This window comes from Pagrus major, chromosome 20 (genome assembly GCF_040436345.1).
Source record: "Pagrus major chromosome 20, Pma_NU_1.0".
Lineage (NCBI taxonomy): Eukaryota > Metazoa > Chordata > Actinopteri > Spariformes > Sparidae > Pagrus > Pagrus major.
This window is the reverse complement of record NC_133234.1, coordinates 12,671,504-12,697,149: the sequence shown is the minus strand read 5'-3', so window position 1 is coordinate 12,697,149 and position 25,646 is coordinate 12,671,504. Positions and strand designations below refer to the sequence as shown.

The window sequence follows — 25,646 nt, the reverse complement described above, 5'->3', positions numbered from 1 at the left end:
TTCAACAAGTAAAAAGTTTAAACGTGTGATGAGCTCATACCTGGGAGAGAGCAGTGAGGAGCCATTGACCTGCTCAGGGGGCTGCACCAGACTGGAGTCGCCCTGCCCCTCGGACCCCTCCACGCTGGTCTCCAACAGCAACTCCGAGGTGTTACTTTCTCCGAAGTCCTCAAAGTGCTCCTCCTCTCCGCCGATGACTGTCACCAAGGTTGGCTGGTGGTTGTGGAGCTCAGAGTTGAGGGAAAACCTGTGGATCACACAAGAATGGATTGCTGTGTTTGCGTGCGTGTGCTCACTAGTGTTTACAATTTAGATCCGAGCTGTAATAAAAGGAAAACATGTCAAGTTAGGGGACAAGCCTGATCCTAAAAAGTTGAGACTGTAAAATAAAACATAATGTGATAATTTGCTAATCCTTTTTGATATATATTCAACTGAAAAGAGAACAAAGACACAATATTTAATGTTTTACCTCACAAAGTGAATTGATAATGTAAATATAAGCTTATTCTGAATTCGACGTCAGCAACTAGTTTCGGACAGGGGCAACGAAAATCATCATCAGAGAATATTATCACATGAGCTTGGGGAACGTTGGTAAACAGTTTGTTTGAATCTGATAGCATTCTGTTTTTATTTTTGTTTTACACAGCGTAGGACAAAAATGGAGGTCTGACTGGGTATGAAAAGCCACAATCTCTGCCAAACCAAACAAAGCCATTCTTTTGAATCCATTCAAAGAAAATAGACATGCCTGACCAATAGTATCTGGGCAACGAGTTCTAAAAAAGCCTGGCTAATGGTTGTTGTGTTGGACCCAGAAGCCTGGAAATGACTACTGTAAATCCCAAACAAGTACAATTAATCTTCCCCCAGCAAGTAAAGAGCGGCAATCTGGACAGGTTCGACAATCACTCCTCTTCAAAGGTAATCTGTTAATTCACATTAATCCCAAAGGCTGCTTTGGCTGAAACAAAATGTCTCGCGTTGTTGTTAATGCGAAACCACGCTGGGAGCACATGAGACATGTGAGAGGAACCTTCATGCAGTTGGATGTGGGTCAAGCTAAAGGGATGTCCTTAACAGAAAGGGCTCTGGCTGATTATCTGATGAAGAACACCTTCTGGGGCGATCTGGAAGTGTTTGCTGTGAATGTGACAAGAGTAACAAGAGTTTCAGTAAATGGTCTATTTGATCTTCGCTTAACAGGAAAACTGGCCTTTCCTGTTGTCCAACAGGAAATGTTAGAAGTCTTGAACACACACAGGATGAGGATATCCAAATCAGCAGAAAAGCTTGCTTTCTCGGCACACCGTTTGATTTTGCTTGACAGTTATCCACTTCAAAGCTAAAATATCAACTTAATTTACAGTGTGAAAACCTAAAATCATTCACACAGACACTTTGAACACTCTTAAGTCTCTTTTAACCAAAAAACAATGCAGCAATGCCCTGTCAATGACACTGAATACTAACACAACCAGTTCTGAAGTCACTTACCCTTTACCCAGGCTCTTACTACTTGGCCCAACATTGAGGTCCCTTGCACAGAGGGACGGCGACGAGAGAGAACGCATCTTTGAACGCCCTCCGCTGCCCTGGCGTTTAAGCCGTGGAGCAACTGGAGTCAAAACCCCAGACAACCAGAGTGGAATCCTGAAGTTTCACAGGCTACACCGATTTGAAACAAAAAAACACAACTCTCCAGTCCGGAGAACAACCAAGGGGTCTGTGGTACTAATGAGCTGCCAATCTACAGTGTCACATCGTCTGCGCCACCCTAGAAGATTTGAGGCTGTACCAGGCCAGCAAGGGCTGACTGCGAGTGGGTTAATCTGATTTGAGGCTAAGCAACGGCCAACAGACAGTCCTGCTGACCGTCCAAGGGCCAAATGTGTGTGGGGACACGGGTAGGACACTGGAGGGTGGGGGAGGCTAATCCTGTTAGATTCTTAATCCTCAGCCCAGTGCATATACTCCTACCCTGAATATGACTAGAGGTAGCTGGGCTAACCAGGCTGTATTGCAAAATCTCAGCTTACTTACTGCCCTTTTTGTGGCATTTACTTACACTCAGCGGTGAATCAGTGTAAGTAGCTAATTGTTTTTGACTCAGAAAACCCCTTTCATATATAAATACTTATCTCCATTCACAGAGTTTGAGAGAAGATAGACTCTAACATGCTTATGTCACTGATAAATCAAGAGTGCTTCTTCATTCTGGCAAGTTAGCAACAATTTTTCCAAACTTTTGGTCAACAGACTGCTGAAATGAGAGAATATGAAGGTCATCGAGTCGTACAGTGTGAGCGTTAGGTTCCCGTCAGCAGTGGACTTAACTGAATGAGTGGAGGGGATTCAGAGAGAAAAAAGGGAAAAACAACAACAAAAAAAGAGCCAACTCAACACTTCCTGGAATTCAAGGCTCAATCATGGAATGGGAAGTCCAAACACATCCCCGTCAGGCAGACCACTCGGATCTGTCATCAAGCCGGACAGACGGGTCACAGAGTCAGCAGATGAGGCCTCAGTTCTCTGCACTTCCTCCCTTGTGTTTGCCCTAAATACTCCATCAACACGAACATTCATGCACAGACGTATAGACCTCATCTGCAGCAACTACCTGCCCTTAAAAATAAGAGAGAGGATGGATCAAATTCTAATCAGGATAACCAAGGGGTTCACGATTAGGAAATAAAAAATCTCATCCTATTTGTCTAATCAGCACAGAGACACTTTGTTACCACCTTTTCTGGTATAAATGACTCACTACTTATCAACACTGATACATCTGTTGGAATTAATCCCAGTCTTTTACCAAGGGAAAAGACTAAAGCAATATATTCTCAATAATAAAGCCATAATACCAACCCTGTCTGATATAGACAAATCCATTTTCAAAAGACTTCATACTTGCTCTTCTCTTTACCCTTTACACACCAACTATCCAGTCAATCTATAATCATGCATCAGAAGATAATTCAAACCCATTTACATATATGTATACCATCTTCAGTCAGTAAAAATTTAAATCCTCATGTTCTAGTAAATAAAGACGTGAATTCAGTAAATTATCAAAAAACACGGACTTAAACACCAGCACACTTGAAAGAGATTTGGAATGCAGTAGCAGTCAGTCAAGAGGACAACCTCCACTATTTGGACTACATTGAGTGGGCTGAGCTGTTGTTGAGGGGGGCTGGGATAACTTGGCACTTTACGCTGCACCAAGCAAATTATATAGACCGAGTCACGTCACTTTAACAACACTAGTCACCTGCGGAGATGTGTGAAAGCAAGCTTGTTACCAGCCGCTGGTAATGTTTTCACATTTTGGAGTCAGTATGTGTGTGTTATCATGGCAATGTGGTCCTGGAGACAGATTTTGTGGCAGGAATGACCACAGAAAATAGTTCTGAGTACTTCGGCAGCAGGCCAGTAGCTTCACAACTGTGCAAGATGCAGGTGTGTTGTTGAGATCAAAATGAAGGCAGAGTTCGAAGATTGGGTTGTCCGAGCAAGGGGGCCGAAATTAGGGGGATGGCCCAACTCACACTTTACTGGACGCCCCTGGCTCACCATCAGTATTGATAAATTCATGAAACTTTGTGTGTAGTCGAGATCAAAATGAAGACCAAGTTCAAAGATGGGTGTGGTCTGATCAAGTACTACCGTAATAATGTGGGAATGACTAGTTTATTTCTGTTGTGGTCGTCAAGTGTAACTAACATTCATCAGTATCATATTTCATGCATGGTGTTTCTTTGCTAGTGTCTTTGATAAACTAAATCTACCCAATAGCAACATCTCAACAATCAGACTGACTGCTACTTCTCGGAAAACTTTCTTATTTTCTTAAGTCTGTCGTCCAACAGGTACATTAGGTCTCCAACATCTCCAATGTTAGTGAAAGTGTTGTTATTATGTGTCAGTATCAAGCATGCATTTGGAAATAACATCATTTAAAAAAGGAATTAAATTGTATATAGTTAAGCTATGTGACACAGGAGTTTTACGCCAGCAAGTTATTGTAAACAAACATTGCAATTGGTTGTATAAACCTCCACTACACATTTTAAGAAAAGAATAATAGAATCTAACTCCAGTCCAAAGCAACCGTGGGCCAAAAACAGAAATCTGCTGTGATAAAAACTATGAATAGATATCAAGTGGTTCCTAAAAAACGCATCAGGCTGCAGGGGGATAACACTAAAAATATTTCACCTACTGTGTTCATCGACAGTTTACCCCATAAACTGAGAGTTCAGAGAAGATGAGCAGAGAAGACTCTCTGCAGCCAATACAAAGGATGATCAACTCAGACACTCCGACTCGGGTAAAGATTTTTGGAGGGGCTTTATGTGCTCAAGGTCTCTGCAGCTCACACTGTGCACATTTCAAGTTATCTCTGAATGAGTCTTCCTGTGCAGCCGCACTGAAAACATCAACAGTCATCTCCCCGCTGACTACGGAAAGTGTTGCCTCAAACTGTCTGTGACGATACATGGTGTACGAGCACATGAGGAGCCATTTATTTGACAATTAAGGACAAAAAAGAAAGCAGAAGTCTATTAAGATACCATATGTTCAACTGACTTTCTTCACCACTGGTCTATATAGGGGAATTTGAGGCGTTAGGTCAATCAAATGGTGGCTGTCTACTGCTACTACTACTGTCTGGTGACCCAAATAGAGCTCAAGTGATCCTGCGTTGGGCATGAAAGACTTGAAAACCATGTGATCTGTGTGAAAGGTCAGAGCAGGGCTAACCCTTAGCTGGAAATCTGAAACAAATTTACGGTAAATTCTGCAGCCAGCAGCGATTACAAACAGCATTATAATGTTAATCTAGTTCTCATGGATTACAACTGATGATGTATTACAGAAGTTATTCAGGGTCACCAGTAGCCTTCTCAGCGTCAAACACAAAGCAAAGGACTTATTTATATCCAGGAAACACGAGCTTATCGGCCAAAGTTGACATTGTGTATATAGTCGAAGGTGAAATTTTTACCGACCTATTTCCGCTATCTTCAGGGTCGTGCAGCGTGGCCTCGATGCCACTGTCCGTCTCCACATCCTCATGCATCTCAGGGGGTACGAGGGCCCCCGTGTCCTCATCGGTGAAGGTCTCACACTCACTGTAAGTGCTCTCAGAGCCCAGGTAAGCACTGTCTGTCACCTCATTTTGCTACAGTAACAGAAACACAGCAAGAATAAACACATTAGAGAACATACAAATCCACACCAATCTGAACTTTCTTTTGTTTTATAAAAAAAAAGTTTTAAGATGAAGAGCATGACAACACAGTCGACATTTTATTTTGAGGAAACTGATCTGAATATTGAAGGTAACAACAACAACAACAACAGGGCATGAACGTGACTGGAACTTAACATATACAAACTTGAGTGGGTCAGAATAAGAATCACCTTTATTGGCCAAGTATGTGTACACATACAAGGAAGAGTTTGCCATCGCTCTGAATGTGCTTGCACAGGAATAGACACATCTGCTAAGAACTAGGGTTATTAATCACTAACTAAATCTCAACCTCAGATGAAAATAAGCAGTGAAAACAAATTTAAGTAAACTGAAACTAAACTAGCATAAAATTCTAGATTTATATAAAAAGAAAAATGTAACAGGGATTGTGTACTGTGAGTTAGTAACAACAGCATCCAAGTTAATCAACTCTTGGAGGAGGTCGGGTTATGTGGGCACTGCAGTGGTGAGGAGAGCGAGAAATAGCAGCTGTCACTGATGCATTGATACTGCTGATAATGAGAATATTTCCAATATACAACATCAATATTTTTCAATAAATCTATAACACCAGATAGAACTATCTTGTACAAAAGTATGTGGGAAAAATAGGTGTCTATATAAACATGTATATAAAAAACACCAAAGACCAACAACGTAATAAAAACTCTGTAATATAAGTCAAGTGTTCTGTAAGTCATGGGTTTTCTGATTATAATTATGAAATGACTGGATCCACTGCAGCAGTACTGCACACCACAGGTTTAGTTCAAATAAGGATACTTTCCAATAAATATGAAGCAAAAGGTGGACAACACACCTATGGGTTGATCAAATAGTAGGGGATAAAAACAGCCATTTAAAGTTCATCTATTTTGAATCCTGCAGTCTAGCCAGCAGGTATCGACGCCAATTACACCAGCGACCAAACAAATCATAACGCATAAACAGGCTTCAGAGACAGTCTGCTGTGACTCAGATGGCTGTTCCAAGCAAAACCTGCTGCTCCAACACCTCTAAGCAACAAGATCAACAAAGTGAGCCAGCTTTAGGCTTTCCAAGCAACAAATACCAAATGCTCAATACACAGCCCATAGACAGATACATGCCAAAAAAACCCACATCTGAGGCCATTAGCAACAAGAGACACATTATCAGGTATCAAAGCAATAATGAAGGCTGGACAGGTGAGTCATGTCGGAAAGCATGAACGTACCATTATAAATGAAGCATCAGGAGAAGCAGGGCCCAGTGAGCTATCCACCATGCCCAGAACCATTCTCTCTGCCTGGGCTCACTGACAGGAAAGCTGGCCTGCCATGAGAGCCTCCTATAACTGCTACTAATGCTCCCTCACCTTCACTCTCAGAGAGCGTGTTTGGAAGAAAAAAAAAAAAAAAAATACTGTGACACCACTGTAACGCCTCGTTCTGCTCCACTGGGTGGTCAGAGGGGAGGAGACAGAGACAAAGTCCAAAGAGTAGCAGAAGTCAGCTGTAATGCTTAATCAAGCAGGCCCGAGTTAAAATGCCACACGATCAACTGAATAACTGTTTAATCTTTCCTGACTCCTGGGAGCTTCACTTCCTGGCCCAGAGTGACAGTATAAATCATTAAACCATGTTCTACATCTTACACACTGTACAGGGAATGAGGGCCATTCATCACAGCAACCTGCCATAACTGCCTGACTGTGTGCCAACTGAACGTGTTTTTAACCTGGACGGCAGAGTGGCTGTTTAATCTGTAAACCTTTAACAAAAAACAGCTGGTTATGACATGAAGACTGTGAGATGGAAATGTGAAAGTTAGCAACGGCAGAAAATATTTATTAAAAGGAAAAAATGGGGTGGACGGGGCGTTGCTTTTCTCTTATGCCAGGCCTCGGCTGAACAGCCTCACCTTGCCTGTTTTGAAAGCAAACAGGGGCAGAACAGCACAGCCATTGAGAGCAAGGAACCCTTTTCTGCCAGAGAGCCAAGGGGAAAAACAAGGCCGCGGACACAGGTGTGGCATCTACTTCAAACGTAAATACGAACTTCCTCAAAATTCAGCTTACGTGTTCCAGTAAACAGTGAATAACCGACCTCTTAACTGCAAAAAAAATCTTTGGTAGGCTTAATCAGTTTATGTTCATATGTATCTACACATAACATAGACCAGGGCTTACCAAAGCGGGGCCCACCAGCCAAGGTTGGCCCGCCACAATGTTTGATTTGGCCCGACAAATGTAAAACAAATACAAATTAATAAAAACAAATGTATAATATGAATCGCTGGTTATGCTGCTTTACGTTTTGTAAGGTAAAAATGCTTTTTTGTATTCGCAGGATCCCTAATATTTATTTTTCATTTCATCTGAGCACGGTGGGCAGAGTGACACTTTTGCAGGAAGTCAGTCAATTAAGGTAACTCCTTGTATTACAGAAGCCCTGAGATGCAAGTGAACAAACGTTAAATGTTATTCTGGCAAAACTTTTTTCACATATTTCCAGGTCATAAACCGAGGAGAGAAAACAATTGAAATCAGACTCAAAATGGACTTCCAGGATCGTTTTTCTCACTTGCCTCACTTGGGGCTTCCGTATAGTACCGATTTGGATCTTAATACAACAGGTGTTGGATTTCAGCCTGTGGTCCACCATGAAGTTTTTAGTTTTGGCCCTCTATGGGAAAAAGTTTAGGCCCCCGTGATATAGACAATCATAAATATATCAGTATCGGCGTATATGTTGCCCGATATGAATACTTTTTTTGCAGAATACAATGCAGAAAAAGAATCTTCCCAGTGAAGTTTAATGTTTCAGCGCACTGATGTCATTTAGACAATAAATTGCTAATATAAATAGTTGATTTTTATAGTAATCCAGCAAAATATCAAGCCTCCATTATGGACTTTGTTTTTGATAACCACATTTGAGGAATCATTGTAAACGTGTGTTATATTAGATATAGATATAGATAGATATATTCTGTGTATATAAGAATACTGGTACCTGAATGTTTTTACTACCTAATATCGGTATCCAGGACCAGTTTGAAAAAACTAATCCAGACAGATGACTTTTTTCTTTCCCCATATCAACTACTGCTACATCTCAAACTACTTGTAATTCACAGGAGGTTTTCAGGAATTATTTCACACTTGAACAGACAAGATAAATCTGCACTTCCATTTCGAAAATATTCACTGTTGTTTATAGATTAAATAAAAGTCTTTCAAACATGTTTGTTTAAGTTTAAATTCATGAATTCAAAGAAAGATCTTCCAGATAACTTTTTCATTTGTATCAGATATCCACTCATATTCCACAACATGACAAGGATTTCCAGTTACCTTACTGTAGTTAGCCTTACTGTTACCTATTTTGAAAATTTTGAACCTCATTGTTAAGAAACATATCTACTTATCCCAAGTTTTTTTACTGTTACATCTTTCTTTTAGTTCTGTTTTTAAGTAGTAGTTTGAATAAGGGAAGGACTTTTAGGCCACTTTCCTCTCTTACATTGTATTTGCAGTCTTTTTTATTGAATTTATGTGTATCCTTATTTTGTGCTAATAAAAGCTAAACCCAAACTAAACTAAATTAATGTAAGTTTGAACACTTTCATTAGTCTAACACAACTAAAGCAACAAAACTGCAAATTCAAGCCTTTGAGCAGTATCACACATCATTTAGGAACTACTGAAACACAGTAGAGGAAGATCTATGTCTTAACTTAGTCATTTAAACAACTTGAATTTAATATATGGATCATTTAACATCAGCTCTAACTCTAAGTGTCTTAATTTCACTTTCAATTTGGTGGTTCTCTTTCTATTATAAGATAGAAAAAGTCTTGCTTAAAGACAAACTTTAAACAAGGCCTTCACTGTGCTCTGGTGCTTTTGAGGAATCAATAAATCAAATGAGAGCGTATAATACAGCAGGCGTTGGCTCTCTCCTTCTAGATTCACTACTCTAAATGAAAATTTACAGGGATGCAAATGTTTTCTACCAAAGTATTTAGACGGATGTCTGATTTTATCACACAACTATCAACTCATGAGGCCTGTGAAATGGATTTAAGTGGAGCAGTTTTGATCATAGTGCATGGGTGTGCATTTCTAGACCTGATCAAGAGAGGGCGCTAATACTGTGCAATGTACAGCCGCTAAAACAACAGTCATAGTCCTGCAATGCCAGAGTGCACACAATAGCAGAAACACTGAAAATTTTGTGAGGCCAGCAACAATGATGGTTAAATATACAAGTACCGTGCACAAGAGGAGACAGGAATTCCAGATATGCTAACCACAACTGTAAAAACACAACTCACACAGATGTAAAAACTCGACGCACATTCCAGCTAATTCAATATTTGTCAAAGAATACTCGAAGGCCTCGCTTGCCAGATGCTATTTAGTGTCAGCCAAAACCAGGCTGTTGGGTCTGAGGAACGTTCACAGAGTGGTAATGATAGCTCTGCAAGCCATTCAGTGAATTACAGTGGGAAGAATGAGAGGGCACGGGGAGTTCAGCCTGTGACCTCCACACACTGTGCTGCTGTGTGTGCACCAATGGGAACTGAAGTCTCAACAACTGGACCACATACACAACCAGAATGAGGCTAAGCCTCTTGTGTGGCGCCTCACCTCATCGTACTCCTCTGGACAGCCCACAGCTCCATCCCCTGGACTGTAGGTTACACTGTAGAGTGGTGGCTCTGGACCTGCACATATGAGAGGAAGAAGACAGGTTTAATGAATGCAAAATAAACTCATGAAGTCAAACAGCAGCCGAGGCTCAATAAACACAAGACTGGTATGTGTGTCTGTGTGTGTGTCTGTGTGTGTGTGTGTGTGTGTGTGTGTGTGTGTGTGTGTGTTTGCACACAACATCCATGTGCAAACAAACTGCCATTATGAAGAAAGACGGTGTCACAGGAGGTCATGATAGCACTAATAGACTAAAAATCTATTTTTATGATTTTTATTTTTCTACTTTAAATAAAACATGGGACCCTATGTCAAGTCCAACATATCACCATAGTCACCACCAGCTGCACGGCTAACTGATCTAACTAGCTAACAGCATGCACAGTTAGCAGCAGTTAGCGGTCCAGACTTGCAGATCAGAGTGGTACACAATACATTAACATTTTTGACATAATGTCAAAACTCTTATGTCTTCACATTCTGTTGATAATTTTAGTTATTTCTTGTTTTTTTAAACTAAAATTCGTACTTATTGCACCATTAAAGCTTATTTCACCATTAACAAATAACAAAATGCTTTACTACTATTACTACTATTTATTGTAAAGGTTTAAAGTTGAATTAACCATAAATGAACCATTTATTGATGATTGTTATTATACATATCTCTATCTAGATGAGGATGTTCATTTGAAGCTAATGTTTTACCTTTTCTGCATATCTATTGGAAATTCTCAGTAAGGTAACTCTATTTATTGGATATTTGGTTAAACGTGTTTATAATGTTAATGTTAAACTTATGTCTTATATCTATTAGAATCTACCCAAGGTATTTAACCTCAAGTATTGTGGAGTTTGAGTCCCTTCATGTGGTGTAAAACATTTTTCTTTTTTCTTTTTAGTGTAGAGATAGTTTGATCGGCTATATCATGTTACTGTCTATTTCAGTTTTTAGTCACAGTAGGCTTTTTGTTGTTTGTTCCCACCCTCGTGTTGGAGGATGATTGCCTGATCACTTTCACATGTGTTACTAGGGTGTGGCCTACATAACATCCGATCCTTTATTTCAGTATCTTGATCTTGAAGACAGCCTGAGGGCCAAAGCGTTATCTAATTAACGAAAACTGCATATGGAGCCATATTTCACTTCCCAGTCCACTGTCAGTGATCAGCAACTCATTAAAGCTCTTGGTGTGCAATACCTTTCTATGATATATTATAAAGTGTTACCCGCATATGTATCATGAACAACAATATGCAGTTAAAGTGGGAGGAATTTTTTGGACAATGACAGTGAGATAGCAATCTTGGATGCATCTTGTCTCACTTTCTGGTAAAAAGTATTAAAACGACCATCTGAATGTCTGCCAGACTCATAAAAAAGATCTATGATGTGAATCTACATCGTATTGAAAACTGTGGTGCCTGCTTGGCCCCTGTGAAAAAAACAATTACCTGCTACATCTGATACAGTATAATACTAATATACTGTATAATCTGATTTCATTATCACTGAATGTTTCATATATTAATTTAATAATAGATTACAATGTTTTTGTGCAATTTTGAATTTCTAACAAATTTACTATGCTTATTCTTAAGCATGAACCAGGGCGATTTTATCTACAGTAGAAAAAAACATACCCAAACGTTTAATGAATTACTTAATTTAGAATTCAAATATGATCTTGATAAGGGAAAGAAAAACATTCTGGGAAATGTATCTTGTTTTGCAAAGTAATAATGGTGACTCCGTTCTTAACAGATTGATGGTCTATGTTGGACAAACTGATTTTTCTGCCTATAATGTGTTTACTCAAGTATGAACTCAGCACATTTAAGACCTTGTGTCCTGGCTGCCCTACTTTGGCATATTTACAGTCAGCAATCTAAGCGTGATGTGACAGCACACATTATGTAACTTTTACACTCACATTGCAGGTCTATAGAGGGTCACATAATACGGCCGTGGTCAAAATAAAACAATAAAAAAGGCACAAGAAGCCAAACATATCGAATTCAGAATTGTCAATACAGGCCTCTGTTGAAAGCACCTGCAGACAAGCAATGTAATCTGAGACGGGCCAACAAAATGGAGTCCCATCAGCCACTGCGGCTCCTGTATCTAGTAAACAGAGCTGTGAGTAGCACCCTACTGAGAGAACAGAACACAAACAGAGTTCTCCAGAGCTGCCAGTAGACCCAAGGGCTTTCTGTGCCCCCAGGTCTTACGTAACCCGCCGCTCCTGATCACTCGTATGCATGGCAGGCCATTTGAGTGAAATGACTTGGCACCCAAAAGGGGCTTTGCAGGGGACTGGCTTCTGTTGGAGCAACACACCTGCAGTCTCTTGGCGTGATTACAAAATATCAGAGGACACGGATATGTTCTAGACCAACTTTTGTTGTTCCAGACATGCAATAGCCACTACAGGGGACAAGGCATTTCCATAGCCTGCAGGCTTGTCTTTATTAAAAGGTAACCATGCCAGTAACAAGTCGTGCAGCAATGAAATAAGAAAGGGAGCTGGGGTGCAATTAAATTATTGAAAATTGGCATGTGGAAGAGCAGGTTTTGCCATCTGGTTAAAGCAAATGTGGTGGAAGCAGTGGTAGAGAATATGACATGGGTCGAAAAAAAAAAAGTTTAGCTGAAAATTCGACACTGCCTTTATAGGCACAGTGGAATTCTGTCAGCAGTGTGTGAGTGACTTCTGAAGTTATAGTAGAGGTCTGATCTTCACACACTGATGGGAAACTGTCCTCCAGCAAGAAATATCCTATTCAGTCTCAACAGTGGTGATTATACAGAAAATAGTAAAGAGAATCAGAAAAGACAGGAGAGTTATTAACAGGAACATGGGACAATGATCCCTGGACCCATCATGGCTACATGTTATGTGCATTAGCTTATCAAGCCACCAAAACAAGTTTGTTGCTGTTGTTGTTTGTGACTTGTGGGAGAGAAAATGAAAAGAAGTTTGTTGCTGCTCAATAGACAAATGTTACATCTCCATGTCCAATTTATTATTTTCTTATTAAATCTTCCAGTTTGGCAAACCAAAGACACTCGGATACGAGCTACGAGGATTAGCTTCTTAAATGTGAGAATTTGAAGCTTTTCTTTGTCATTTATCAAAGTAAATGAAGACTCTTCGACTGTTTGTTGGAGAAAAGAAGTATTTTGAAGAGGTTGCATTTTTTTGACATTTTATAGACTAAAATAATGGTGAAAATAGGCGTCAGATCAATTGATAACGAACATTAATTGCAGCCCTACAATACAAGCAGGTTATTTCAATCTGACTCTACAACACAGCTTTGCAACTAATAACAAGCAGAGAAACCAGGGAGAAACAGAGAACACAGGGCCCAGGAAGAGGACAGTAAATAATTTAGGTGAACAGGACTCTGCCACTGCCGCTCTGAAACCTTGCCAGTAAGGCCCATGTGTCCGTGCATCTCATGCTTTCCAGTTCATGACTTATTTATGGTCTGAGTAACCAGAGCTGTGCAACCCAGAAAGCCTTGGGAAACATCGATCAATAGGCTGCGATGACATCACCACAACCTGTACAGTATGTTTACACAACCAGTGTGTACTGTAAACTGCCTCAGAGCTAAAACTGTCATGATGTCACTTTGTGGTGTCTAAATCCATCTCACTTCCTTCACTAACTGCCATGACCATGGGAAATAGTTCAAATTTAAAGTCAAGATTTAGATTAAATTAGATTTACTGCTGAGGTAAAGCTTAAGAAACAGGCTCATGAATTGTTTGCATTTTGCAAGGAAAATATAATATACGAGTACTTATAGGAGTTAAACAGTGAAACGGGGGGGGAGTAAAATGGTTAAAGAAGGAATAACAGCATTTTGAATCCATTTCCAAAGAATTTGGGTCAGTCTTCTGCCTTTTCTTTCAAAATCCCTCACCTCAGATGAGCGACTGGATGTGAACATACTGTGTTGACAACAATATCAGGCACCATGGGGAATGCAGGGAGATGGAGCCAGATGCTGGAGACTAAATGTAGGTGCAAGAATTTGCTGCTGAGGTGTTTTTTTCTTTTTCTTTTTTATTAAGAGCAGAACTAAGTAGGTTAGCCAAAATAAAATACTTGGAAATAGAAAAGAAAATATGTTCTGTGAATACTACAGCCACAGTCCAATGTGCAATACAAACTTTAAAAACACTTTTTTACACATGACAAAAGCGAGACATCTTTATGTCAGAATATTTTTAGTAGGTAGGTTTCACAAATCATGTGGACCCCCCAGAGTCTTAGGCAACAGGCCAAATGAGTCCACAAAAAGGGGACACTAGGTAAGAGTTTAAAGGGAAAACAATTAAAAGGTAAGGTTTTTTCTTACAACATAGCAGAGCAGGTCTTGAATTTAAGAGTAAAACCACTAATTCTTGTTGGGATAGAGGGGTAGGGTGAAGTGTTAAGAGTACAATGGCCCTCCAAAAGGAGATTTTTCAGAGGCACACTTCAAACCGAGGGTGATGAGAACTGTCTGTCGTTTCAATGTATTATGGTCCTTTTTCTTTATAACAAGGCTAAAACAATTGCAACCAGTTTGCTGACGTCTAGGTAGCTAGCCGACGTTACATTGTCATTGCTGATTTGGCCACGACAATCCTGCATTTCAACACTGCATTCCCCCCTTTGATGGCATGTGATGGGTGACATTTGACTGAAATCACACAGTAAAGTTGCTGCAGTTGGTACCGCTCCTCTAATATAAGTATACTGCCAGGGTAGGAGCACAGGTTGCTAATGATAGCTGCTAAGCGCCACTAATGAATAGTGTTCTTTTTTATTTGATGACCTGATTGGCAGCGTGAAGTTATGAACACATTACAAGTGTCCATGCTTTTCTATCTCCATCAGATTAATGAGAATTGGCACTGTGATAAAAACAGGGTTGCCATAGTAACGCACAAGTAATCCCCCAAGCTGAAGACTCCATACTGGAAACATCCTGTCGTAACGTAAACAGCATCAACTTCAGCGATGACATATGAGGGTCTTGAAGGGTTGCCCCAATGCATGGGAAGAGATTTCAACCACTACCCCTTGAAACTCTGTTCTGAGGGGCAAGGGAGCACTTGGAAATGAGGGGTAGGGGTAAAACTTGGAAATGGGATTGGGTTGAGGCACATCTGATGACTCACCTCCATTGCTAATCGCAGAGATTCCACGGTGGAAGTCTTCAAAGCTGATCACTCCCAGCCCACTGGGATCCAAAAACTTGGTCAGATCCTTCACCTGAAAGAGAAGTAACACAACATTTAAAACTTATTTCGTCACGGCAACAGAAGAAAATCACTTTCCCATAATCCCCATCATTTCTTGGCCGTTTCAAAATGATGGCATGAAATGCTGTAAGGGGAGGTTTTCCGCACAAGAGGGCAAATGACTTGACTGTAATGTGTAATGACCTCACTGGAAAGGCCAGAACTTTATCTGAGTACAAGCTACATGAAACTACGGAGAATATAAGGTCATTTCACTAACATTACAGTTTTACTGCAGAGCTGCAAGAACAGCACTTCTGACCTCCAGAAGAAACTCTGTTTTTGCAGACGGGGCAATAGTGAGTTTACAAGGATTTTAATGTGTCCAAAGGGTACAGTCTTTATACTCTTAGCATATGACAAGAATAAAAACGGAAAAAGGATTACAGAAAGGTGTTACCGAAAGCTTAACAGTTGCAGAAAGTGTGTTCAACCACACACACACTCTCTAAACAATAAATAAAAGATGTTTTGTAGAGTCTTCTCTACATTAAAGAAAAAAAAACACTAATCTTACATTAAAAGAAATCCGAAGATATGAAGGCAGTTTACCCGGCAACAGAAAACAGCTAATTCTAATTGCATGTATGTGAGGCATTATAGCCTTTTGTGCACAGGAACGTTGCTGCACTCAGCTGTTCGACTGGGTTATGTAAGTGCACCTACATGCTGTATATTCCTACAGTCAGTAACCTGGCAACAAGAGGATGTGTGCGTCAGTAACTACTGTACAGGACCTCGGAGCATAAAAAGACAGTGTATCTTGGATCAACAATTTCTTTCAGATTGAAAATTGACTCCTAGTGTGTGTGAAATTAAAGCTTATCCGATCTGTACTGACAGAGCCCACACCTGTACAAGTTATTGGGCACATTGCCCTGATTAATTTTTACAATCTAGTTATGTGGCTCTCAAAGACCTGGGAACGAAATATGTGTCCGTATCTGCAGAATAATTGGTGGCGCCGGGCGATCAAAATCTATTTACATAAATAATAGAGCAAGTCACAAAATTGCACTAACCCATTATTACAGTATAATTTCAGGCATGTATCTCCGACAAAATTAGCTGGGAAGAAGCCTGAGATTATGTCGGGTGAGGTTTCTGTGGTTTTCGGCTCGCTTATTCCTAGAGAAAGTGAGCGCGCGATGCGAACATCATCATTTTGCCAAGACTTTCTGTGTGTGTGGCTTCTCCCTCCTGTACTTTTTATATCGGTTACACATGAAAACAAGCTGATCTGCTTAGCAACGCTGAGCTCAGACTCAAGAGGCTGAGAAGGCTGAAACTGCTAATAAACTGACTCCGACAAGCCTCGTGGCTTATGATCTGGGTTTGGTGAATTAAACCCAGCTGCACTTAGTGAGAGGAGGGGGGCGGCTGATGTCACTGAATGGTGGTTAACACTGCAGTGTTAACTTTAGCATGTGGAATCAAGGCCCGCCTAGCTTCCAGAAACATTTCCAGTACATTTGCTGTATACTATAGGCTGTTGGTGAAGAAACAGGGCCTTTTTATGCTTGAACTTGTGAAAATAATTTTGTGGTTGAGGTCAGTGGTAAGCGTTCGAATACAGCTTTTAGCTTTCCGTTTCACAATGGAGCATCACAGTTCACATGTTCCATGCAGCTGCTCAGGAACACCTCTGCTGGGTGAGGTGAGAAAACTGAGGCGTGATGGGGGGGTTTAGTGTCTGTGGTCCTGAAGACATTTTTACTTAACCATTATAAAAAGCAGTGAATTAGTCATAGCTACTGCGTCTGTAGAAAGACACTGGGGTGGCATCCTATAATAACCCACCACTGAACACTGAACAGGCTGGTTGAACCGCTGTGACAGCCAAAGAAACCAGAGCAAATATAAACCTACTATGTTGTGGAAGCAATCCATGGCCTACATCACAGTTGTTAAGCCTGTACAGCAGTGCCAGGCCCCTCAGGTCTTGCGAGCAGAGCCTGTTGGCTATTCCTAGGTCTAACCTAAAAACTAAAAGGTGAGTGGGATTTCAGTTCAGTTGGATTCTGGCCCCAATACCCTGGAAGTCTCTCCATAGCTATTAAACTGGCAAAGTGTCTCCATCTTCAGTTAACTATTTCATTTAATTTATCATTGTTGGAAGCTCCGTGTCTTGTCACAGATCATCACTCATTCTTTTTTGACTGTTACAGTGTACTCTGTGAACTCTATATTGCTTATACTACTTACAGTTCAATGTCATGACGTTTAGGCAAGCTTAAATAGTCATTAAATGTAATTCTTAAAAAAAAATGTTAATGTTACTTTTAGTGGATGAGAATTCATTTTAAAAAAAAAGGTGCAATATGTATGAATTATATTTTAAAACAAAAATACTTGAAATTATAAACAGTATTTGAAGAAACAACAGTGTTTAATAACTGTTTTTGTGCCATTTAATGCGTATTTAAATGTTAACCAGGACCAACTGCGTCACCTTGTCCAAGGAGTGACAGAAAATTTGATTTGGGCGAACAGACGTCTTATCTGGGCATTTCTGGGACGAAAGGGATTTTAGTATGCATGTGTAACGATCACTGAGCAAATGACAAACTGAACTGAGCCCTGACTACAACTGAGAATGTCTTCTTATGCCATTATGAAAAATATGACCCTTTAAATTCAAAATCAGATGCAGTGAACTCACTGTCGACAGGGGAGAAACCCTATTTTCCTGTCCTGATGTGTGTTTGGCTAAGGAAGCTAACAGCTAAAAAGCTAAAAGACCTAATGCAGCTATCAGCTAAACACACAGCAGGTTCAACAGCGTTAACACTGAACTGCAGTTTAATAACAACACAACAAGTTTACAGTAAATAATTGTTCTTAAGTACTTCAGCTGAGTACAGTTTTTAAGGCAAAAGAACTTTAAATGCTAATACTTTTAACTAATAAAGTAAAGAAACAAAATTTTGATTTTTGGACAGTTTACAACCACTTTGGGACAGTTAAAAAAAAAATTTCAGGACAGTGGTGAAAAAGTTTGTCTGTTTTGTCTCGTTTTTAATATAATAAAAACTGTATTATGTACTGTACTGTGTAATAATCTGTATTGTTACACCTAAGAAGCATGGCCTGGGAGACAGTGGAAAGGCAGATAACAACTAAACTCAAAGGCAACTCTGTCAGCTCCACTGCCTAGGGGAGCAGCGAAGGCACTGTGGTTTTTCTGTTTCCTCTATTTGTGTCTAATCAGTGCCGGGGCACGCCTGACCGCCTCCACACAGACCGCTGTTGTGCATAACCCCATGGAGAAGAATACCCATTGGTGAGAGTCTCTCCTGGAGGGGATTTCACAATAGTTCCTACATGAAACTCTGATAACCATGATCATAGGCCTAGTGGCTTGGCAAAAGATGATGTAAAAAAGGCAGAATGATCTTTGGATATAAAACATTAAAACACACACAAAAGTGAACTCAAGAGAGGGGACGTTTCGGGGCATGGGACATTCCATTGTGGATTAGAGGGGGCAGCACATAAAAGCAGCGGGTGAGGGGAGGGAGGCTGGCTAAAGTAGGGTTGGGAGTGTCGACTGACAAGAGAGACACGACCACAATGCAGTCCAGTGTGGCTTTTGTGCAGAATCAGGGTCAAAACCAGCGAGTGAAACCAGTGAGCGGTGGTTGGAAAGATCTTTTGAACTGAATTCCCAGATTTGGCACATGCCTGCAGGACAGTAGAGGGAACTGAACACATAGCAGCAGGTCAACATTAACTGCTCAGTCAAGATGGATCACTTCACTTCAGTAAATCTGATGTTTCATGACACTGACTTGATATGTACAGGTGTCAAATAAATGTTCTAACAGTGAGCCTGTCTCCTACCTCACCTGGAAGAAAAACATCTCTCCCAGAACAGTGGTAGAGGCAGCGCTTCTAATTAACAGAATATAAAAAGCAAGTGGTGGGTCTTCTTAAGAGAACATCTAGGATTAAACTCAAATGTGTGAGCATATGTTGGAAAGACTATACATTTTGTCTTCAGCTTTAGGATTCTACATTCAGGGCTGCGGCAAAAGATTATTTTCTTTATCGATACATCTTTTAATTTTACAATTAATAAATTCAACATATAGTCAATACAATTTAAGAAAATTGGACAATCTAGGGCTGGGCAATATATTGATATTATATGGTTATCCTGATATGAGACTAGATATCATCTTATATTTTGGAAAGCGTTATTTCATAATATGGTATTAAGTGTTGTCTTTTCCTGGTCTTAAAGTCTGCATTATAGTAAACTGATGTCATTTTTTTAACTTCTCAGACTGTTCTTCTTGCTCTAATTACATAAATCTAATCGATTTATCAACCAATCATTGCAGCTCTGTCTACATTATGCTGCTTGTATTTGACCACACACAATGCAGGACGTGCCTGTTTGCACACGCTATCACATCCTGGAATAATTCTGGAGAAAACATTTGCATGCTTAGCATACGAGCACAGACCGGCACGCGCATGCAAATACTTCATGAATACCTTCCTGCCATCTCTTGACAGGTTGCTGGGATATTTGCAAAGAGGTACAGGATAACGCACATGCAAGGCCTGATGCTTAACTGTGACAGTATGTACACAAATACAAAATCTCACTGAAGAGTACTTACTGTTGTGTACAGACTTGGCAGAAAACAAGGGAATCAGAATGATTTGTGAAGCTTGTAGATGCAATAACAAAGCTCTTAACCCCACTTCCACTTGGCTTGCATCCCTACTGGCAACTTAAACTTAATATTTTACTATAGGTGTTATTTATGGATGTCCTTATAAATCAGCATGACCTTATCGCCCCGTGGTTTTTTTCAACCGCACTGCTAAAATATGTGCGTTACCACCCTGCTCCACAGTAACATTTCACTAATCTGAGGCGCTCAGGCGTGGAGGTTATTCAAACTACTTTTATCTCCAGAGGACTGATATACAAGGGCATATCAGGGCAAATATGAAAAGCACATATGTATCCTAAACTGATATGAGAAGAATCAACCATTTGCAAAGAAACAATTAGCCTTGTTACATCAGACCTGACTTTACCACTGCTCCTTGAGTTCAGCTAATAAATGCCAAATCCACGTGCAAGTTAAATGCATTATATAACATACCACAAATTCTGAAGATAAGTCCATCTGCTGCCTGGTTACTTATTGTGAATGTGAAGGACAAACATGCCAAAGCTTCCGTCTCCCTCTCTCTCTCTCTCTCTCTGATCACAAAAAGGACAGAAATCTGAGAGGGCACAAATTAGCTCCTGCGGTTCTTGGAAACCAGATAGCCAATATCTAAACACAAAGACGCAGGAGTAATCAATCTGCACAATCTGGTTAGCAATCCGAGGAAAAAGCTTTAAGAAAGATCCAAAGAAAGCTGTTGAAATCTACATCTACATACTTGGGAGGTGCAGTAGAAGAACTCCACCAGAAACCAAACAGTAAGGAATAACAGCGAAGCACACCACACCTACAAAGTAATATCAACTCCCAGTGTCATGTAAATGGGTCAGCCATTAGCACTGCCTAGCCAAACAACAGGTAGAATTGATTTACATTAGACTAACTTGACAAAAAGTCCACTCCTCTGCACCTCAAAACAAGGTCATGGATAGTTGGTGGATGGCACCCAAACCATGGAGTCCCTCTGACTCAGGAAAACACATTTTACTCTTAATCCTTCCCAATTCCCTGCCTGGGGAGCCGCAGATACCTAGGGCCAGACACGGGACAGATCGGGGGCAACAGAGGCGCTTTGAACTGGGAGAGAAGGGATTAAAAAGCATTAGTGAGCCAGCATCACACTCTGTGTGTGGAGTCAGGGCAAGTATTCATCCTCACCCAAATGCCTTGCCAACGTCATCGAAAAGAGTTAAAATTAAGATGGTTAACATATTCTTAATTAATTATGTTGTCTCAATCAGCTCCATATCTAGAAGGGTCACATTTGGATTTGGATAAAATGGATTATAGATACTGTAATTGACACTGGAGAGGAATATATAGTAATACATGCTCATTTAGTTATGCTTATACTTTATTACCTGTTGTTAGGTGACATCATCGTTTGCCCTTGTTTTAGTGTTATTTGCAAATGGTGTGATCACATGCTGAAGCTCAGTCGTGTTCTTGTAAACATTTAGATACAGAGAAGCACGTCTGACAGGAAAAGAAACTGACATCATTTTGACTCTAGACCATGTGAGACCTGTGTGAAACTCTGAATTTAACTTTCGGTTTATGATGAGACCAAAACCTAAACCTACCACGCTGACAGGATGTATATAACAACAAACAAACAGGACCTAAGAGAAGCGAATAGTCTCTCTATTTTGTTTTGCTGCTCACTGAGTAAGACCATCAAGAATTTAATCAATTTAAGTTGTTATGTGACGCCTTCTATTTTGACTTCATTTTCAGGAATTGTTCCTCGTCTCTTGACTTGTGAGCAAGACTGAAACTATTTTACTAACTGAAAATGCCTGGGGCAAAGGGCCATATGCAACAAATGGGTGAGCCATTTCACAAGAGATTATCTCCAAACCACAGGACAAGCAAATGGGAAGATGGGTTGTTTGTCATTTGACATATGGAGGAGTTCAGGGCCCGGCAGAATTCATTACAGCCAATATGCTTGACAGACTTATCTGGATGATAACCCAAATCCCAGTTCTTGAACACTCCCCAAATATAGACGACAAACTAATCCAGGCATGGTTTTAATAATGCCAGTGTTACGCGCCAAATCTATTACACCGAATGCTGAGAGCTGCTTTGAGGGAAACACACCAGCAACCAAGCTGGTCATGCTACGGCTGCTTCATTATACATCAGGGCAACATAAACCTGATGTAGTTCAATAAAACATTCAAAACTCATAATCATGGCCAAGAATTCACTCATGAAAGAAATTTTGGCTTATTTACACACCTTTAAGAATAGAACAGAAGAATCAAATAGATTTACACTGTAAATAACTTGAAATACTGATAGCAAAGTGACGTCAGCCAGATAGATTTCACTTCATTGAATTAAGCATGCTTTTTGCAGGAAGCTCTCAGAGTTCAGCAGAAAATCAATAATAAATCATTTATGTTTGGAGCTTTATATGGTTTTACATAGAACTTCACTTAGCATGCATTAGCTGCAAAGCTCAAAACAAGGAAGTCAACAGAAATAGGAGACATCTCACCTGATCGGCCCCGTAGGCAGCAGCAAACTCCATAAACTCCTCAATGCGAACGAAGCCATCTCCATCTTGGTCTAAAGCATCGAACACAGCTTTTAGCGGGGAGACATCTTCCTCCTTCGTACTCACAGCTGAGACCATTGGCAGTGAGTCATCAACCACCACCTTAGAGAGGGAAATTGTCTCCACGGTTTGCTCACTAGTCCACCCAGCCTCAGAAGTGTTTAAGTCCTGAACTGAGAAATCAAAAGAAGCCACTTCATGACAATCTGATGCCTCGAGCTGGTTAGTGCCCGTCAACCTCTCCTCTTCCCTCTGTTCTGTTGTCGGATCGGGAATGCTTCCATTCTGTACCCCCTCCTGTGGTTTCAAGTCCCACGTTTCCTCATTGTGGACCTCATCAGCAGTCAAGCACAGATCCAAAGCCATTACCTCATTCCCCTGAGTGTTGGCTTCAGAACAAATCTCGTCTTCCATCAAATCTTTAGACTCATTTTCCACAGAGTTACTCTCACTGGTGCAATCACCCTGGATGAAGGCATCTTCAGCCAGAGGCGCCGTCAGTGAAGAAGGATCCGCTGACAAACCCAGAGCAAATGAGTCATTCTCACCTTGCTGCTCCGAAGTCACATCTATAATTATAGTCGCTCCTTCATGTTCCACCTCCGACTCCTCCGTTGATAAATCTAATGGTGCACCTGTGCAGATAACAGAGGGAGGGCTGGCAGGGCACAGGCTCAGACTGCTGTCACAGTCTGGAACCTCTAAATCCAACAAAGGCACAGATCCTTCAAAACACTCCAGTGGCGAGCTGATGTGGTCATGCGGGAGGCTGCTCTCAGGTAAACCTTGCAGAGTAGTGCTACAGGTTACAGCCAGATCAGTCACTTGATCAGGGAATAAACCTTTGTCTCCTGTTTCAGGTGACAAAGTCTGCGAGGGAGGGAGACCTGCCTGCTCCTCCTGTAATAGGTCTACCAGCTCCTCACTGACACCCTGTGGGTTCAACTCACCTGAGGACTCTGGGGGGAGACAAGAGTTTTCATTTGAGAGAAGATCCACCAACAAAAATGGATCCCCTGTGTTGGTCTCGGAAATCTTCGAAGGAGAGTCCGGCACACTGAGACTTATTAGCTCAGCCTGACTACTGAGTTCATTTGAGCTCTCAGGAGGGTCCTCCTGTGTCAGACTCAGGTCCTCACAGGGAGAGTTTTTCCCAACCACTTCAGTGAGTTTCGGTGAAAATAACCATGACAATGTGTCACTTAATTCATCGAGTCCCTCAGTCTTTTCTTTGAGGGACAACTCCTCTATATGACTAATATGGAGAGAAGCTTCGGAAATCGTGGATTGATCTCCCTCAAACTTCAAAGCTCCACAAGTAAAATCAGAGATATTAATGAGGTTGTCCAACTCTACTGACGAGTCCGGGAAAATAGTTTCTCCTTTATTTTGTGGGGTTTGATCCTGGTCACCGTTTCTGAAATCCAAACCTGTCTGGCCACTCTTGTTTGGACAGAGCACACCTCCTTTGTCTGAATCCAGTGTGTGAAATCCAAGAGGAAATGGCTGGTCTGACTCCCACTGTGTGTGCCCCAAAGGGCCAGACAGGACTGTCGGTTCCATTTATATTGGCTGTTCCACTTTGCAAAACCTTGAGAACGCTGGCGGTGACGTCTTATCTCACCTCTGTCGTAAAGATCCAGTTCTCCAGTTTTAAGGCCATGTTTCTAGATGGCACTGAACATCTTCAATGTGATCTTGATATGAATGTGTGGATCTCTTACAAGCCTTGCCTGCCTCTGTCATTTAAAATGCTGGCAGGTTTAAGGAATATAGAAACAAAAGTGTAACAGGAGCAGTTTTTCAGGCAGGTAAACAAGCTGTATTTGTTGTTTTACCTTCAGTGGCTGTCATCCACGTCTCGACTAAAGTGTTACCTAAATTCAAAATTCATATTAACGTCCTGGCCTTACTGAATATCCTGCTGCTGGAAATGTTTCTGACTCAATACGTCCCTCTCTGTCATGGCAGGTCCACTCTTGGTCGTTGCCAAGTGTTTCAGCTTCAGCACATCCACCGTCAACATGCTTCACTTCGGCCAGAAAGCTTGAAAAACACCGAAATACAGTCTGAGGACTGAACCGATATTAACGTCCGACAGCATCGCTGCTGCTGAGCCAATCTGAGACGACACAATAAACGCGTTAAGTCCCCGGTGTTTGTCAACATTAGCTTTCTTAGCCGATTACCTCACCTTATCCATCGCAAGCTAATTTGCCGAGAAGCCGACAAGGCAGCGACGAAACGACGTCCCCAAGTGATACTCACACCTACATTAGCGTCCAGCTATGATGTTAAATCTCTCATTACGAGGCGGTTTACTAAATATAACACGGACAGTCAACGCTTCCAATGAATTTATGCTAGCAAGGACGTTAACTCCTCCTTCGAGCATCCCACTTCTTCCGTGCCATTGGCCAAGGAGGCTGCTAACTGACTAGCTAGCGAAATTAGCCTATTAGCTAGCTGACGCCAAACAGCCCAGCTTCTACCTCTCTCGATTAAACGCAAGCAAATGATAGCCTCAGTACTCCACAGTGTGAGGGGTATCTACGCAGATTGTCGCCTCTGTGATAGTCCAAGATATTGTCTTCATTTCGATGCCGTTTTTCCAGCGGCGATCCACCTGTGTCAGTGACAAGACAGGCCAGGCGAGAGACGAGACGAAACCGATCTTTCCTCTCCGAATATGTCTCCTATTCTCGTCTCAAAAAGCACATCTGTCACAGCGACCCTCGTCGGAACCGTCAGTGAAGCGAGAAGGGCGACAGACGAGGCCAAAAAGCTCCATCATTTGACAGCCGAGTCCACCGATGTTGATCACAGACGCCGAAAGCTCTCGCATCAGCATCAGCAGCGTCCCATCATCCTCCTCCTCCTCCTCCACTTCCAGCCGCATACACACCACTGACGTTTCACGCAAGCGTACAAAATACCCCGCAGTATCGTTAGCTTTATAGCAATTGGGACATCATGATTTTGTTTTTGTGCACAAAATCCATGACCAATACTAGTGCCATTGCATCCATATGTCAGGGAATGACGGTTTAGACAGAGGTTAAAGTTCAGGGTTGGCAAGAGGAGACTGGGGTGTCTTGGTCTGACACTTCAGC

At 41.2% G+C, this 25,646-nt stretch overlaps 1 protein-coding gene across 2 annotated transcripts in view; it reads right to left on the bottom strand.

Moving 5' to 3' along the window:
- rab11fip3 (RAB11 family interacting protein 3 (class II)) overlaps positions 1-24,176 on the bottom strand; it is a 34,863-nt gene extending 10,687 nt beyond the window's left edge. For both annotated transcript variants that reach the window (XM_073489379.1, XM_073489378.1), the window contains exons 1-5: positions 22,474-24,176; positions 15,148-15,241; positions 9,903-9,979; positions 5,019-5,191; positions 41-247 (exon numbers count right to left, since the gene is read on the bottom strand). In XM_073489379.1, coding sequence (XP_073345480.1) covers positions 41-247; positions 5,019-5,191; positions 9,903-9,979; positions 15,148-15,241; positions 22,474-24,096 — 2,174 coding nt within the window. In that variant the 5' untranslated portion in view covers positions 24,097-24,176. The remainder of the gene's footprint in view (positions 1-40; positions 248-5,018; positions 5,192-9,902; positions 9,980-15,147; positions 15,242-22,473) is intronic.
- Between the last annotated feature and the right edge of the window lie 1,470 nt (positions 24,177-25,646).